We start from the raw sequence: 17,247 nt of genomic DNA on the forward strand, positions 1-17,247 counted from the left end.
CTTCGAGTCAAGACCCTAGGCTTATAAATATTAATACTCGGGCGCCTGGGTGGCTCAGTTGGTTAAGCGACTGCCTTCAGCTCACGTCATGATCCTGGAGTCCCGGGATGGAGTCCCTCATCAGGCTCCCTGCTCAGCTGGGGGTCTGCTTCTCCCTCTGATCCTCTTCCCTCTCGTGCTGTCTCTCATTCTCTCTCTCAAATAATAAATAAATAAATAATAAATAATAATACTCAGCCTGGACTCATCCAATGAAGTACCCATTCATGTGCTGCTACCTTTCACAACTGACGGGATCACATTCAGGGACTGTGGATGCATGTAGTTTCAGAGTTCTCTCCCTACTTGCCATTTGTCTTACTGTATTTCCCATTACGACAGTGCTTAGTTCTTTGGAAGTGAACCTGTTTTATACAGATGAGAAAAAACTAGAACAGCTAAACAAGTTTATCAGTGAGAAGCATCCAGAGAGATCTTCCAAAATTTTCAATTAGAATGAAACAAGTAGGGGAAATACTGAAATATATACAGAGTTACATCCTTTTCTCAAATGTTGAGAGTACCTATGCTGGTTACCGGCAGGTGTTTAGGTCTGAACATCTTTTTTTCTGGTTTTATTTATGGGGGGGGGGGCAAAGGGAGAGAGAATCTCAAAGCAGACTCTGCTCTGAGCACAGAGCCCGACTTGGGACTCCATCCCATGACCCTGAGATCATGACCTGAGCTGAAATCCAGTCAGACGCTCAACCTACTGAGCCACCTAGGTGCCCCTGAACATCTTTTACTTAGTTGGTTTGAATTGTGAGCCTAAGCTACCACAATTGTTTTTGTTCCATCCAATTTAACACATGGTTTTTCCTGCATTTTTTAGTTTCCAGTGACTTTAAATACCAATCTGGCTGAAATGGAGGAACACAGACAAGGTTTTACTTGCTAACTCCGTTCAACTCAAATTTCTTTGTGTGGCTGTAATAATAAATATTTCAGGAGCTGCACTTTGGTATTTCCAAGTAGTTAAATATGAAAGTGGAGATGGTATCATGAACCTTACCATTGCAAGTAATTGCTCATCACTCCTGAAAACAGATTTAAGTCAGTACAGTGGTCTCCCACTCCGCTTCTTTAATATTGGTACTTAGTAACTGACAGTGACAAAGTAGCTTAGATGGAAAACAATCCCCTTTTTAAAAAAAACTTTCGAATTAGACTGAATTCTATTATTTTGCTATCTAAATCCAACTCAAAAAAAAAAAAAACCATCTGCTTTTATCAGTAAAACTAAGAATTTGCTCTGTTTTTCATGGAGTATGGAAAATGATTACACTGAGCTTCTTTAACGTTGCCATTCCACGGGCACCTGGGTGGCTCAGTCGGTTAGGCATCTGCCTTTGGCTCAGGTGGTGGTCCCAGGGTCCCGGGATCAAGCCCCACATCAGGCTCTCTGCTCAGCAGGGAGCCTGCTTCTCCCTCTCTCTGCCTGTTGCTCCCCCTGCTTGTGCTGTCAAATAAATAAATAAAATCTTAAAAAAAAAAGTTGCCATTCCACTTTAAGGACCAGAAAAAGGACAATGCATTTTGCCACCCACAATCAGTCCACTGGAGTTTCAACACCGGTGGAAAGTAATATAGGTAGGCCTTGAGCTGCGACCAGTTTCTACAGTATTAAAAGGACTGTCAATTACCGTGGTAGAGTGCGCTCCATACTGGCTTAGATTAAAAAATAAATTCAAAGGAGAAAGCAGATCACAGGCCAAAGTATAATTTGTGAAAGAAAACTGAATGGCTTCAGATCCCTTTTAACCAAAACACAGAAACTTTAATTGGGTCAGAATAACACCTGTCAAGGACCTGGGCCGTACACTCTTCTTTATAGCACCAATTCCTTCAGAGGGGGAATTTCACAAGCCATCTGGTAAGTGCTCCAGTTATACACAGACTGGGTATAGTGATGTCCCAAGCACGGTCACATCAGCGTCAATGTTTGGGCATGCTCAGATTTCTGGCTTATTAGTGCCACCTTAACCATCACTCTCTTACATCCCAGGAGGGTCTCTCACAGCCAGCAGGTAACGCTCCCCTCCCCACTCCCACCAAACCCTGGAAAACCCGGAGTGCCTTTTTACAGCTCCTCCTTCTCGACCCCCTTCTTCTGGAAAGCAGTCAAGATGTTTAAACTCTTCTGGAGCTCTTCCTTCTTCCCATCACTCATCTTGTTCTTCTCAATCAGCTTGGTTATCCGGGTCATTTCTGAAGCTGGGAAGTCCTCACCTTGGTCTAAGACCTTCCCCATGATCTTCAGGTATTGCTCAGCCCACTTCTTCTCAGTCTCCTTTACATTTGCGAGGTTGTCCTGCCCCTGCTTCAAGAGGGCCTGGCGGGCCTCCACGCCTGAGGCCCTGATGAACTCCCCAGCAAGGGCATCATATGCAGGCAGGCAACCAGGCATACCTAGGTAGACTCCTTGCCCCTTTAGCCAGCGTTGGATGGCTCCAACCTTCACCGCCCCACTATACAGGACTGGGTTCTCAAAGTCCCCATCCCGAAAGAGGTAGAAGACTGGGTAGTTCTCTTTGTCCAGCTTGTATTTCTCACTCAGCTCCATATTCAGCTTATCTCCATAATCTGTGAACAGAAATCAGGTATGAGGAGCAAGACCAAGAGGAATGCAGGGCAGGAGATTGCTATGAGGCCTATCTGAGCTGACAGCAGGAAGGATCCTGGTTGTGTTTACATTTCTCCTCTGCTACTTCCTAGCCACGCGGCATTAGTCATTTAACCTCTCTGAACTTCACTTTCCTCATCTGCAAAATGGGAATTCTTCTGAATATTTATTCTATGCCCACTATATGCCAGGTTCTGTTCTGAGTGCTACGGATCTAGTTATGATTAAGAGTTACAACTTCCCTGACCTCAAGGAGCTTATATTCTTCCAAGGGTAAGAAGAGAGATGGTAAACAAACGTACATAATTAGTGCCAAAAAGATAAAAATAAAATGGGATGATGTGACAGTAGGTAAGAAGGCCTACTTTGGGTGGTCATGGAAGGCCTTTCTACGGAGATGATACAAGATGAAGGACTGGAGTTTCAAGGAGGCAGACACATGATAATCTGGGAAGAATGTCTCAGGTAGGAAGGACTGAAAGTGTCAAAGCTCTGAGGCAGGACTAAGCTGGGTGGACTGAAGGCTTGCAAGTGCCATTCTGGCTGGAGCTTAGTGAGCAAGGGGAACATGGGATAGGTAACAGGCAGAGTCTCTACCACATGTGAGGTGTTGGGAAGACCCAATGGGGAGAAAAGTGCACTTAAACTGGAGAGTTCAATGCAATCTATGGTATTTGCTATGTACTTCCTAACAGGCAGTAGCAGTGCCAAGGACTGATGCTGTGACATCAGGTTTCTTATACCTTGCCAAAAAGAAAGGGCCAAGGCTGCCTGTTATGGGGCCATAGTATAGGAAGTGTGGGGTTCCAGTCCCATGCTGCCACTTCAAACTGTATAATCTTGAGCACGGTACTCTAAGCATGAAGTACAGGGGTCATAGTACTTTATTCCTAGAGTTGTCACAACGATAAGATACATGGATAACACTTAGCACAGGGGCCTGGCACATGGTAAATGTTTGATAAATGTCAGCTGCTATTTTTCTAAAAGCCCCAAGGGAGTGGATTTGCAGCTGGGTCAGAACTGACTGCCCTGGAAAAGTGTGGCAACTATCTCTACCCAGGACCAGACTCTCCAGCTAGCTAGGGAACTGGGGCATCCCAGCTGGAAGGAAGCTGAGAGAGGGAAGAACCACTGCACTTGGGAATAAATACTCAGGTGGAGTTCTGGATGAGCCACTTCCTACTACTCCATGGCCTGAAACAAGTCATTTAGTTCCTTGAGCTTCAGTTTTCCTCAAGTATAAAAATGGGAGAAAATGTGCCTCACTTTTTAGGCATGGTTCAAGTGGAGATGCAAAGTGCACTGTCTGTGCACACCTTTACAGACTGGGAACCACCACATGTTGACAACTATTATTATTAAGAGTGGTCACTGTGGTTGATAGCTGTCCTTGATTTAGTGGTAGCTCTGATGGATTTGAGTTAAAGCCAAAATCCAATCGTTTTGGTAAAAAACAGCTGAAAAGAAGATGGAGAAGTGACTATGGAGACCCTAGGAAGCATGATACCTCCTCTGACCACAGTCCCCTGCAAGGAGAGCTCCAGATTCTCAGAGTAGGTTTAATGTCAGTGTGGGGTGGAGGGTGAAGGATGGGGGAATCCCCTTCCCTCGGGCACCTGCAAGGACGAACTTGAGGTTCTGTGGTATCAGAATCTGCTCAAGCTAAGCCTGCCACGGGTACCAGATTCTCGAGGCCATGATCCCACTTACACTCCTGTGTGGCTTAGAAAAGTGTTGGGTATTCCACCTACAAGGACGGAAATAATTCCTAGTTTCCTCCCCTTCTGCCCTCCACAGTCATGATGGACTTGTCCATACCTGAGATCCCCACCTCTGCCACCAAGAGATCATCGCTGGAGGCCGAGTTTTCAGCCAGACGCTTGAACTCATCCTGTTTCTCACCGTAGGGGTACTGGGTGTCGAACTTCACCAAGACGAACTTGCTTTTGGGAATGACCTGAGGGCACAGAGAGCTGAGCAAGTCCAGGATTCCAGGGACCTTTGGGGCTAATTCCCTTTCTCAAGGGACCCTTGTTTAAGAAACAGAATGGAAACCATGCCTGCAAGGGAGATAAGTGCTCACACGCTAATATTCATTCATTCATTCATTGACCCATTGAATCATTTAATAATTTATTGGTGTTTGGTACCCCATTAGGTATTGGTTCACAGTAATCAAAGACATATACAAGAATAAACAAAGCTGCAGCTCTATTAAGGCCTTCTCTTCCAGTGGCCTTTTCAGTAAGATTAAGGGAACCCTTAGAAAATACTACATTGGCCCCATTGGCCCCATGGTATGCCCATCATCCCAGAGGGCCTTTCTCAGTAAACAATGAACAAGAAATCCGACAAAAACCAACCAACCAATCATCTGGCACCCATAGAGGTGCTTTGGCTAGGGAGCCGAAGGCTGAACTATGCAGTTTCAGGGCTCACAGGAAGTTGCTGAGAGGCAGGCTTAGGACAATGTCCCCTCCCTAGACCACAGTTCCTTTGGCTAGATCTCCAGGTCCTAAACTGTCAGGGTCAAGACCTTTATTTCAATTGTGGTAAAATTCTCATCACACAACAGTCACCATTTTAGCCATTTTAAAGTGTACAGCAGGGCGCCTGGGTGGCTCAGACGGTTTAGTGTCTGCCTTCAGCTCAGGTCATGATCCCAGGGTCCTGGAATTGAGTCCCACATGGGGCTCCCTGCTCAGTGGGGAGCCTGCTTCTCCCTCTGCCTGCCGCTCACTCTGCTTGTGCTCTCTCTCTCAAATAAATAAATCAAATAAAAGTAAATAAAGTGTACAGTACAGTGAAATTTAGTCCATTAACACTAGCATGCAACAATGACTAATATCGATTCCAGAACATTCCTGAAAAGGAATCACATACCCATACACATTTTAAGCAGTCACTTCCCATTCCTCCTTCTCTCCCCAGCCCCTGGCAATCACTTATCTGCTTTTTGTCTCTATGAGGTCACTCTGATGGCATCCTACAATATGCAGCCTTTGGTACCTGGCTTCTTTCACTCAACATCATGCTTTCGAGGTTCACCCATGTTGTAGCATGTCTCAGTATTTCATTCCTTTTTGTGGGAAAATATATTCCATTGTATGGATAGGCCACATTTTATTTATTTATTCATCAGGTGATGGACATTTGGGCTGTTCCCACCTTTTGGCTATTTGTAAATAGCACTGTTATAAACATTTGTGTACAAATGTTTGTTTGAATGCCTGTTTTCATTTCTTTTGGGTATATACCTAGGAGTGGAAATGCTGGGTCATATAGTAATTCTGTTTAAGTTTTAGAGGAATCCCCAAGATCTTTGTTTTGATGGTTTCTCCCAATGCACAGCTTTATTCTAACAAACTGCCCTCTCCTTCTCCTATAATTTTTTGCTTTTCTAATCAAAGTAATCACTTCTGGCCAATTTTTCATCATAGACAATCACTGTCATAATTAAGTCACAAATTGACATCATTCCAGTTTTTGTTAGTCTTTGTTCCTCAATGTGTGTTGTCTATTTGGTTTTAGCTTTTAAAAAAATATTTAACACTGCCTCGGGACACAAGGAAAGGAGGAGAAGCTACCAGAACAGGCAGTTTTTTTAAGTGAGGCCCCAAAATCTGAGCTCTGGGGGCCTAAAGGCAGGTAGGATTTTTTTTTTTAAGATTTTATTTATTGGGGCGCCTGGGTGGCTCAGTCGGCTAAGCATCTGCTTTAGCTCAGGTCATGATCCCGAGCTGGGATTGAGTCTCACATCAGGCACCTACTCAGCAGGGAGCCTGCTTCTCCCTCTCTCTCTCTTGAAAATTTATCTCTAAAATAAAGATTTTATTTGTTTATTTGAGCCACCTGAGCCACCCAGGTGCCCCACAGGTAAGACTTAAAATATAAATCAGATCACATCCCTCTGGCCTGACTGTCCTTATTTCAGCTCAGCACAACAAACTCATTTCCACTTAGGGCCTTTTCATTTGCTGTCTCTGCTGGCTGGAAGGCTGGAATACACTTTCCCCAACTCCTTCATTCAAAGCTCAGTTCAAATGTGGTCCCCCTCCCCCCACCCCATGGAGAGGCCTCCTCCACTCATAGCATGCTAGCACTACTTCATTTTCACCCTCCTCTATCACGTTACCCTGCTGTGCTTTCTTCACAGCATTAATCACTCACTAAAATTCTTATCTGAGTGTTTGTTGTCTGTCCTCTCCACTAGAACGTACATTATGAGTACCAAGGCCTTGTCTGACTTGTTTTCTGCTCTATCCCTATTGCCCAAGAGTGCCTGGCATGCAGCAGATGTTCTGAAAATATTTGATAGACGAACACAACTAGGGTAGGCTATGGTAGCAGATGCTACATACGTCTGGGGGAAAAATATTTTAAAAGCACAACACAGGATCCCTACCTTCAAGGAGCCTACATTCATATTATGGAATAATTAATAATTATATGGTGGTCTAACACTGAAACAGAATTGAGGCCTCCATCTTTTATTCTGCCATTTTAAGCCATCAGCAGAATGGTTTTGAATGGCACACATTTGCACAGTGAATTTTTTCCTTTTCATTAATCAGTCTGTACCTCTTAATTGCTTTAGAAATCTGTCTCCTTTCTTTATCCTTAAGGAATCGACTCCACCATATCCTATATTTAGGCAACTTGCTTCCTCAAGATGAAGATGAATTCATCATTCATTCATTGAATAAAAAGGTACCGAGGACCTATCACGTGCCAGACACTGCTCTAAGTGAATAAAGCAGTAAAAAAAGGAGGCAGGGTCTCTTATTTCTAGTGATGGTGAAGAGCAAGAAACAAAAAAAGACACTGGAAATTGCTGAAAGACAAAGCACAAGGCCCCTGGACGTATTACCAGGTAGCTCCCCTTTTGTTCAGTGGTGATGGAAGGAAGATCTAGAAAGGGACTGAAGACATTTGTTCATTCATTCAACAAATTATTATTATCTTCTATGTGACAGGTAACCTGCTAGGTCGTGCAGATGATCAGGGAACAAAATAGACAAGGCAGTTCTTCATATTCTAGTGTGGGAGATGATAAAATAGACAAGGGTAAAAAATGAGTGATGAGTGCTCCACAGAGAAATCCAACTAATGTGACTGGCTCTTTTGACAGGGGGAAGAGGAAGTCAAGGAAGGACTCTGAGAAGGTAAGTAATATTTAACCTAAGCCTGAATGATGAGAAGCAACCAGCCTTTCAAAGATTGAGCAAAGAATGTTCTAGTCAGAAGGAACAGCCAGTGCAAAGGGCCCATGTCAGCGATGAGCTAGGAATACTCAAAGGACAGAAAGCATGTATGGCTGGAGCTGAGGGAACAAAAGGGAGAACGGTCAGGAGGGGGGAGGAAAGGCTGAGCAGTGAGACCTGCAAGACTACTGTAAGGACGACTGAGACCAGCGTGGTAGCAGTAAAAACAGAGAGGCACCAACTGAACAGGAAATACTATTAACTTTACAGTGCAAAATTTCCCTAAATCACACTTGGTCTGTGATGTTATCCCATTCCTGCTTTTGGGGGTGGGGTGTAATCTTCCCAATAAAGGCCCCAAAAGCATAGGGTGCTGTGGGGTGTGCCTGACAACCAACTAGCCATACCTACACTTCTAAACATTTGAATAAGCCACAGATGCCAAATCTAGGACAAGGAAACCTTTTGAGAATAGAAAAAGTTCAACCGTTTGAGACAGATTTAGAACTTAGAACTTCACTTCCCAGCAATGGGTACAAATTAAGAAAATAAAACGAATGGCTTCTCTCTCAATGCTTAGTTTGCCCACCTTGTAGGCGAAGTTGAAAGCTGTCGGTGGGTGAAGACAGGTGCCAGAGGAGAGAGTTGGGACTGCAGTCAGCCTTCAACATTTCCAACGTCCATTTACCCAGGCGAATCCTTCCAAGTCTTGACCCGATTTTTTTCATTTTGTCCCTAAGCCCAAGATATTCCCTACAGAGTTCCCTTATTCTTAACGCTTGCACTTTTCAGGAAGACACAGGATCTCTGAACATTGTTTGCATATTGCAAAGCAGGGTGCATTCCACACCAAGGGAAGAGGGTCGCGGAAACGCCAGTTAACACGCCGGGTTTCCAACCACCTCCTTCACCTCCTCAGCCCCACCACAGCCGGGAGCACTGTGGCGTCCGCCTCGCACCGCCCTCCAGGCCTTCCACTTGGGACTCGAGGATTGGATCTTGCCCGGCACCGCCCTCTCCCTCTAGGTGCGGGAAGGGGCCCCTGGTTCCCTAGACGGCATCTCTGCAGCTCTTTTGCAAAAGAGGAAGTACAAATACTGCAAAGGCAAGGGTGCGCGGGGACCCTGGCTCCTGTGTGCCCCATGGTCACGGTATGGCCCCGGCCCAGAGTCCACCAGCCCTTTAGGATGGAGGGAAGCCCTGGGACCGTCGCTACAGACTACCTTCTGCCAGCCCTGCCTTCTTCCCCACGGGTGTGCGCTCCCCCGGTGCTCAGGCTGCACCTGCGCGCGATTCCCCCACCCCCGTTACCTTGTAGAAAGTGACTGTATCCAGGGGAAGAGCGCCCTTGGTGTGCAGGCCGCTACCGCCATGCGGAGCGGAAAATAGCAGGAGGAACAAGAGAAGGGGAAATACCGGGGAGAGAGAAGCGGCGCGGGCCATGCCGGAAGCCATAACGCCGGATTCTGGCAGTAGGAGCTAGGAAGGCTGTAGTAGAGAAAACGCGGAGTCGGGGGTCACGTGACTTGCAGGGCCGGCTCGGATGCGCGCACGTGTACAGCCTGTGAGGCTCGAGCCGGCCTAGGGTGACAGGGAGGGGCCACGTGAGGGGCGGGGAAATGGGGCTGCCGCGCGCGCGCGCACTCGGCGAAGCTCGCGCAGGCCTAGGGTGTGGGGGCGGGGCCGCGGGTGGCGGAAAGAGGCTGCTGCGCACGCGCACTCGGCGAGGCTCGCAGGCCTCCTGCTCTTTTCCCGTCCTCCTCTGCGTGAGGAGAGGCTCGAAGCGCGTGTCTGGCGTCTTTGCAGCGATTAGTTCGCTCTCTTTACTTTCGAAGATGACGAGGCTGGCCATCATTTGTTCCTGCTTTTGGCCCGTCTGGCAGTCCATTGGGACCCGCTACTACTTTAGTCTGTCAGTCAGTCTGTGCTACCACCCTCACGAGGTCGGTCATACTCCCACAGCTCCCTTAGCCAGGACCCGAGTAGGTCACGCAGACGCGGCTGTTCGTCAGCATGGGGGTCAGGGCCACCCCTGAACCCTGCCCAGCGCCTGCTTTGTGGTGAGTGCCTCAGCGGCAAGACGCCGGGCTCCTGTAAAAACGGGCTTTACTGAAAGCGGAGTACTCGCCCAGCTACGTCCTGGGCTCCTGGAGGTCTTCAAAACAAAAAAGTCCTAATAATTGTATTCCCTAGATATTTGTTTGGGGCACGGTTTAAACCAGATCCTGGTTTTGCCTGCGGGAATACGGAATAGAGATGAACGAGACAGAGCTCTGGACTGAAGGAACTCACAGTGTTGGGGAGGAGGAGACAGAGCAATAGTAATAAGACCATTAGAGTGTTGTGAAAACATAAATGGAAATTCAGTTAGTCCTGCTCAGGGAAAGTTGAAGACGAAATGACTTTTGAACTGGATCGTGAAGGAGGAGGAGGCATTTACAAGGCAAACACAGAAGGATATTTCTAGAAAGGGGAAAAACATGATGACTCTGTAAAGGTAAACCGGGGAACATTGCAAAGGTTCTCATCAAGCTGAAAGGTTTGGAGCCACCACAGGTGTTAACCAGGAGAGTGAAGTTGGATTTGCTGTCACTTAAGAGTGAAGGGAGTGGGGGAAAAAAAAGGAGTCAAGGGAGTGGATCGGAAGAAGGGAGAAGGTTGAAGTCAGGGAGACTAGTTAAGGGTCAATTGTAGTAGTCTAGGTGAGAGAGGTTAAGGTCCTGCAATAGCACACAATGAGAGGGAAGGGTCGAATTGAGGAATTTTGTAGGGTGGGATTCACAAAACTTACGAACAAATGGTGTGAGGTAAGAGAGTAAATTATATATACATTATGAGGGGCTTAGCACCATATTAACCATTGTATATGTCTAATGTGTGGTGTATAAAATCATCAAAGATCATAGGATCTTATAATGGACATCCAGTTTATATAGAAATTTTGAAAGAAAGAGCCAATGTGTATGTGTTTTGGGGGGTTTGGAAAAATTTATTTTGAGTTTGCTCTAATAAGTTATTAAATAAAATGAGCTACACAGACAAATGATAGAAGGTGAGGGGAAAATTATGAGCTAAAGTGGTTAAAGAAGCCTTCGTGTAGGAAGTGGAATTGGAGTTAAGCCTTGGAAGAAAGAACGTTTTAGGTGGAGAACAAATGAAAAGGGAGCAGAAGTGAGAATAAGCATGATGGTTTGGTGAGACTGACTTGGCTGGAGAGAGTTCTCAAAACACTAGTTAGTAAGACAGTTTTAAGCCCAGGTAGGGGAAAGTCTTGAAAATCAAACTAAGAATTTTCTGTTTTGTCCTGTACTCAATGAGGAGCTATTAAGAGTTTTTAGAACCCTTTATAAGGTGTTTAGACTTTTTAAATTATTCACTTCTGAACATGTAAGTGCTTTGGGTACACCTAGTTAGCATGATCAATCAGGAATGACTTTCTAGTCATAGTTTTGAAGTAGGTTTTGAAAAAAAGTGAAGGAAGAGGATTGGTTGGAGAGGGAAGGGAAATATCGGTACTTTTGCTATGAATTGCAACAATTCAATGCAGTACAATAATTGTCTCAGTGCTTCCTTTTAGTAGTGCCCTGGTCCCAGTCAATTGCTTTATAATATGATTAGATTCTTAGCTTCAGGACCCTGACAACAATCTACACAAATAAGCCAGGTATAATTCTCCATATTTAGGAAGTTATGCAATCCCATAGTTGACACTCATGTGGAAAATCAAAAAAGGCTGGGAATTGTAGAGAGATAGGAAGGAAGAGGCAGGGCATGTTAAGTTGATGCGAGATCATTGAGCCTTATGGTCAATAAAGAATTGAGACATTTTGGGCGCCTGGGTGGCTCAGTTGGTTAAGCGACTGCCTTCGGCTCAGGTCATGATCCTGGAGTCCCGGGATCGAGTCCCGCATCGGGCTCCCTGCTCGGCAGGGAGCCTGCGTCTCCCTCTGACCCTCCCCCCTCTCATGCTCTCTCTCTCTATCTCATTCTCTCTCTCAAATAAATAAATAAAAATCTTTAAAAAAAAAAAAAAAAAAAAAAAATAAAAGAATTGAGACATTTTATGGTGCAAAAAGGTGTTTTTATTATACTGCAGGGAAAGGACCTCTGAGCAGAAAGAGCTGCACTGGAGTTGTGAGGAGTGACTGATTATATACTTCCAAGTTGGGAGGGGTTAGGGATAGTGTAAGTCTCTAAGGAATTTGGAAGCAAGGTTCCAGAACCTTGAGGGGTCGTTTATTACTGTCCAGTAAAACCTTAATCATAAGACCCTTCAGATGTATATCAGTGGGCTGTATGTTTGGAGGAGGATTGCTAACATATGTCTTAGGGCGGTGGAGATAAAGGAAGTTTCCAAAGAGATTTTCATCTGTTAAAGTGGACTTACAGGATCCTGGAAGTTAGGATAATGTCAAGCTAAGGTTGCCTTTGGCCCCTAGCAAAGCATTAACATTGAGGCAGTTGAGTTTCTGGAGGAGGGTCACCCTGCCAGTCCCAAGTATTTGTCAATGAGCTGAAAGTCATAAGGAAGTTTAATTGTTTCTATATTTCTTTTGCCTTTGTTCTCCACATCAAAATGAGTGTGCACATGACCTAATGTAGGAGCTGGAGTGAGGAGGAAAAAAGTGGCATGGTTCTGCTAAAGCAACTAATAAATTTCAGTCTTTTTCTTCTAACATCATCACGCCAGTGTGTCTGCCAGTGTGTCTGCAGTCTCGTTGACTTCTTTGCTATCCCTTGTATATACAAGGCATGTTCTTGCCTCAGGGCCTTTGTACTGGCTTTCTCCCTCTAAAACTTTTCTTTAAGATATTCATATGGCTGGCTCCTTCACTACCCTTAAGTCTTTGCTCATATGTCAACTTCCTAAGATCTACCCTGACCATCCTTTAAAAAATTGCTCCTTCTGGTAGGGACTACTTTAGTTCCAGGCCTTGCATATTTGATTTTTACTTCTGCTCTGCTGGAGGGCTCTGCTACAGCCAAGTTAGGCCAGATCCTCAGTCCAAGAAGCATCCAAGCTTAATCCCCCTTTTCATATTTATTGGGGCAGCAGGTACTGGAACAGCACTGTATGTCTTGCCCTTGGCATTGTGCAATCCAGATGTCAGTTGGGATAGGAAGAATAACCCAGAATCCTGGAACAGACTGGGTCCCAATGATCAATACAAGTTCTACTCAGTGAATGTAGATTACAGCAAACTGAAGAAAGAAGGTCTAGATTTCTAAATGAAATGTTTCACTAGGGGCACCTGGGTGGCTCAGTTGTTAAGCGTCTGCCTTCAGCTCAGGTCATGATCCGGGAGTCCTGGGATCAAGCCCCGCGTCAGGCTCCTTGCTCAGCAGGGAGTCTGCTTCTCCCTCTCCCTCTGCCGCTCCTCCCTGCTCCTGCTTGCATACACACACACTCTCTTTCTCTCTCTCTCAAACAAATCTAAAAAAAGAATGCCTTCTACATTAAAAAAATTCTTTCAATGTTTCAATATTTAACAACTACATTTTTCAGGCACCCTACACTCTTCTGAGGGTAAGGGTTACACTGGTGAACAAAATAGATGTGCTCCCTGCAGACCTAGTTGAGGAAACCATTAAATAATCACACAAATAAATATATAATTACAAATTGTGATAATTTCTAGAAAGAAAAGTTGAAGACCTATGAAAAAATATGATGGAGGGATCAATTGGGATTGGAGTTCATGGGAAACTTCTACAAACAAGTGTATGTAAGCTGAGGTAAGACCTAAAGGATGGATAGGATTGAGCCCTCAAGGAACTTAGACTCATGTGATGAGAAAGACATTAAATAATTATAAATAAATATGAACTTGCAGGTTGGTGTGTGTTTAGGAAACACTTTAGGAAAAGAAAAGAGCAAGTGCAAAGGTTCTAGGGTGAGAAAGAACTTGAAATATTTGAGAACTAAAATAATTCCACTCTGGAATTTATTCTTTAGTAGCAAGGTCATCAGCACTGAAGGAGGTTATAAGTGCAGAGATTAGGGATATTTATTGCAGCATTGTTTGCTGAAGAAAAAAAAAAAAAGAAAAGGAAGAAAAAACTGGAGGAGAACTCCCATGTCTCTGAGAGTAAGTGTTGGATAAATGATTTTTTTTTTTTTTTTTTAAGTAGGCTCAACACCCAATGTGGGGCCTGAACTCAAGATGCCAAGACCAAGAGTTATATGCTCTACTGACTGAGCCAGCCAGGTGCCCCTAGAGAAATGATCTTATGTAGAATGTTATACAGCTATCAGAATGGGTTAGAGCTATTTCTGTGAAATACTAGATGAGAAAAGAAATGTGTACAGAAATACGTGATCCCATTTTTAAAACCCTACAGCTATAACGTAACATAAACATAACAACCCCTATTATGTATGTATGCATTTGGATATGGTTTTGTTTCTGTTGCACAAAGAACTTTATTTGCACCAAATAAGGAGATCATGGGAAATAGCTTCTAAAGCTGTGAATTCACTCCAAGAGAGGGCCAACAGGTGCTTTTTGTTTACAGATAGGATGAATAGTTAGTTAGTTTTTATTTACTTACTTATTTTTTAGTAATCTCTATAGCCAACACAGGGCTCAAACTCATGAGTTGTATGCTCTTCCGTGCTCTTCCGACTGAGCCAACCAGGCGCCCCAGGATGAATATTTAGATAGGGAAACCTTGTCATTGTATGTAGAGGCGGGCATAAAATCCTGTGTGCATCTTAAGAAGACCTGCCTAGGGCGCCTGGGTGGCTCAGTTGGTTAAGCGACTGCCTTCGGCTCAGGTCATGATCCTGGAGTCCCTGGATCGAGTCCCGCATCAGGCTCCCTGCTCGGCAGGGAGTCTGCTTCTCCCTCTGACCCTCCCCCCTCTCATGTACTCGCTCTCTCTCATTCTCTCTCTCTCAAATAAATAAATAAAATCTTTAAAAAAAAAAAAAAAAAAGAAGACCTGCCTATACATACTTTGTATGTTATGTAAATGAGGTGGAGGCTCCTCCTTGGGCAGATTTTAGTATTATAATAAGGTAAAGATAATTGCAGGTTATTCCAGGGGTCACTCCAAGGTCCTTCAGGGGTTTAGCTCAAATTATCTGGGTGGTCTGGGCTGGTGGGAAGTCTTGTCAGGGAAGTTGCTGTCACCTGAGGGGTGGTTTTACTTTTCATTTGCCTGTTCTTTGGTGCATGCTTCCAGCGACCCAAAGAGCTGCTGTGTCCTTTGTCCCTATTTGGATATATTTTAACAAGCATAGAGAAAGATGTAGAGAAATACATTAGGCTTTTAGCATTGGTTACAGTCCAGAGGAATGGAGAGAAAGAAAATAAGACTAACAAAAGAGAATAAAATTATTATGGAATAATGTTGAGAAAAATGTAGAATATAAAATACTAGCCATAGAATTACTACAAACAGGTAGAAATTGGATATGTATGGGGACAAGGACTTAAAGTAACATCAATAAAAAGAATGTTCTGACTAGCTGATGAGATTGTAGGAAACTTTATTTTGGATTTCTGTTATTTTAATATCTTTTTTTCAGTGAAGTAGCATTAAAAAAATCAGATTTTAACATCCATGGATCAAATCATTTCAACAGAGATGTTTTTCTTCTTTTTGTCCCACTTTTAATTCATGTTATTTTGTCTTATTTTAGTACTCTTATAAGCCACCTGAAATACTATCTAGGTCAAAGTGGGATATAAGTAAGTAAATAAAAGTAACTTAGCCCTTGCCAATCTCTTCCCCCTTTAATCTTTCCTGCACACTGCCAACGTGTTATTGCAATGTTATCATGTAAAATGGGGATAATAATAATACTTGTCTCATAGGATTGTGAGTGGATTAAATTAGTTAACACTAGTTATAAAGCATTTATAACAGTATCTGCCATATAGTACATATTCACTTAAAGACTAGCTATTATGGTTATTATGTCATACCATTTATTTTCTTGGGAATTTGCTTGATTATAGAAATTTATTGCATTTTTGCAGGATAAAATCCAAATGCAAGAGCCTCCAAAATCTAGTTATATCTAAATTATATCTAAATAAAAATGACATTTATAATATCACACGTAGCTACTGAGCTCTTGAAATGTGGCTACTCTGAATTGAGATGTTGTTATAAGAGTAAAATGCACACTGAATTTCAAAGTACAAAATTACAAATGTAAAATATATCAGTGATTTTTTTATATTGATTGCATGTTGAAAGGACAAAATTTGGATATTTAGGTTAAGTAAAATTTATTAAAATTTCATCTGTTTTTGCTTTTTTAATGTGGTCACTAGAAACTTTTATTTGTTTTTTTTTGAAAGGTTTTATTTATTTGAGAGAAAAAGAGAGAGAGAGAGAGCATGGGCAGGGTGAAGGGCAGAGGAAGAAGCAGACTCCCCGCTGAGCAGGGAGCCCAACGTGGGACTCGATCCCAGGACTCCAGGATCATGACCTGAGCCCAAGGCAGACACTTTACTGACTGAGCCACACAGCCACCCCCACTGGAAACTTTTTAATTTTAAATTACATCTATGACATATTTTTATTGGATAGCACTGCTCTAGATTTTTAAAAAAGATTTTATTTATTTGTTAGAGAGTGAGAGAGGGAGCACAAGCAGGGAAGTGGGAGAGGGAGAAGCAGGCTCCCCACCGAGCAGGGAGCCCCATGCAGGACTGGATCCCAGGACACTGGGATCATGACCTGAGCCGAAGGCAGATGCTCAACTGACTGAGCCACCCAGAGGCCCCTGCTCTAGATTTCTAAAGTAAAATGTTGCTACTTTTTCATCCTAATCTTTGTCCAGTTGGTATTTTAGATGCAAGGACAGTATACTTATATTTACTTCTATTAACTTTTATCTTATTAAATAAAACTCATTATTCTAAAGTATTTAGGTCTTATTAGATCTTAAGTCTGTCATCTATTTGAGTACATTTATTCAGTAAAGACTGAGTACCTATTCTAGGCACTGTTTTAGATACTGAAGATATTGGGGTGAGTTAGATAGGTTGCCTGTCCTCAAGGATGTTACAGTATACTAGGGGAAAGCAGACAGCACAAACAAACATGGTATTTTGGAATTTGATAAATGTTACATCTCTGAGGTAATGACGTTTAAGCTGATACTTGAAGGATGAGAAGGAGCCAGTCATATGATTATCTGATGGAAGAACATTCCAGAGAGAGGGAAGCTATTATAAATGATCTGAATTGGAAAAGTACTTGATACATTGGGTGAAAACACAGTGGCAGACCCTAAGATAGTCTCCTATAATCCCTGCCTTTTGGTATTTACCGTCTCATGTGATCCTTTCTCCTTGGCTATTGGCAAGATCTGTGGTCAGTAGAATATAGGAGAGGTGATGAAATATCACTTCAGTG

At 43.5% G+C, this 17,247-nt stretch overlaps 1 protein-coding gene across 2 annotated transcripts; it reads right to left on the reverse strand.

The window, feature by feature from the left end:
• Positions 1-1,790: 1,790 nt before the first annotated feature.
• On the reverse strand, positions 1,791-9,464 carry ERP29 (endoplasmic reticulum protein 29). 2 transcript variants are annotated; one of them, XM_021698597.1, is made up of 3 exons: positions 9,181-9,464; positions 4,484-4,622; positions 1,791-2,622 (listed from the first exon to the last, which is right to left on the reverse strand). In XM_021698597.1, exons 1-3 carry the CDS (start codon positions 9,322-9,324, stop codon positions 2,120-2,122), a joined length of 786 nt encoding a protein of 261 aa, XP_021554272.1. In that variant the 5' UTR covers positions 9,325-9,464; the 3' UTR covers positions 1,791-2,119. The 2 variants fall into 2 exon arrangements, with proteins under 2 accessions (XP_021554272.1, XP_021554273.1); XM_021698598.1 differs by lacking the exons at positions 4,484-4,622; positions 9,181-9,464 and adding an exon at positions 8,459-8,659.
• Positions 9,465-17,247: the final 7,783 nt, after the last annotated feature.

This window comes from Neomonachus schauinslandi, chromosome 14, assembly GCF_002201575.2.
Source record: "Neomonachus schauinslandi chromosome 14, ASM220157v2, whole genome shotgun sequence".
Lineage (NCBI taxonomy): Eukaryota > Metazoa > Chordata > Mammalia > Carnivora > Phocidae > Neomonachus > Neomonachus schauinslandi.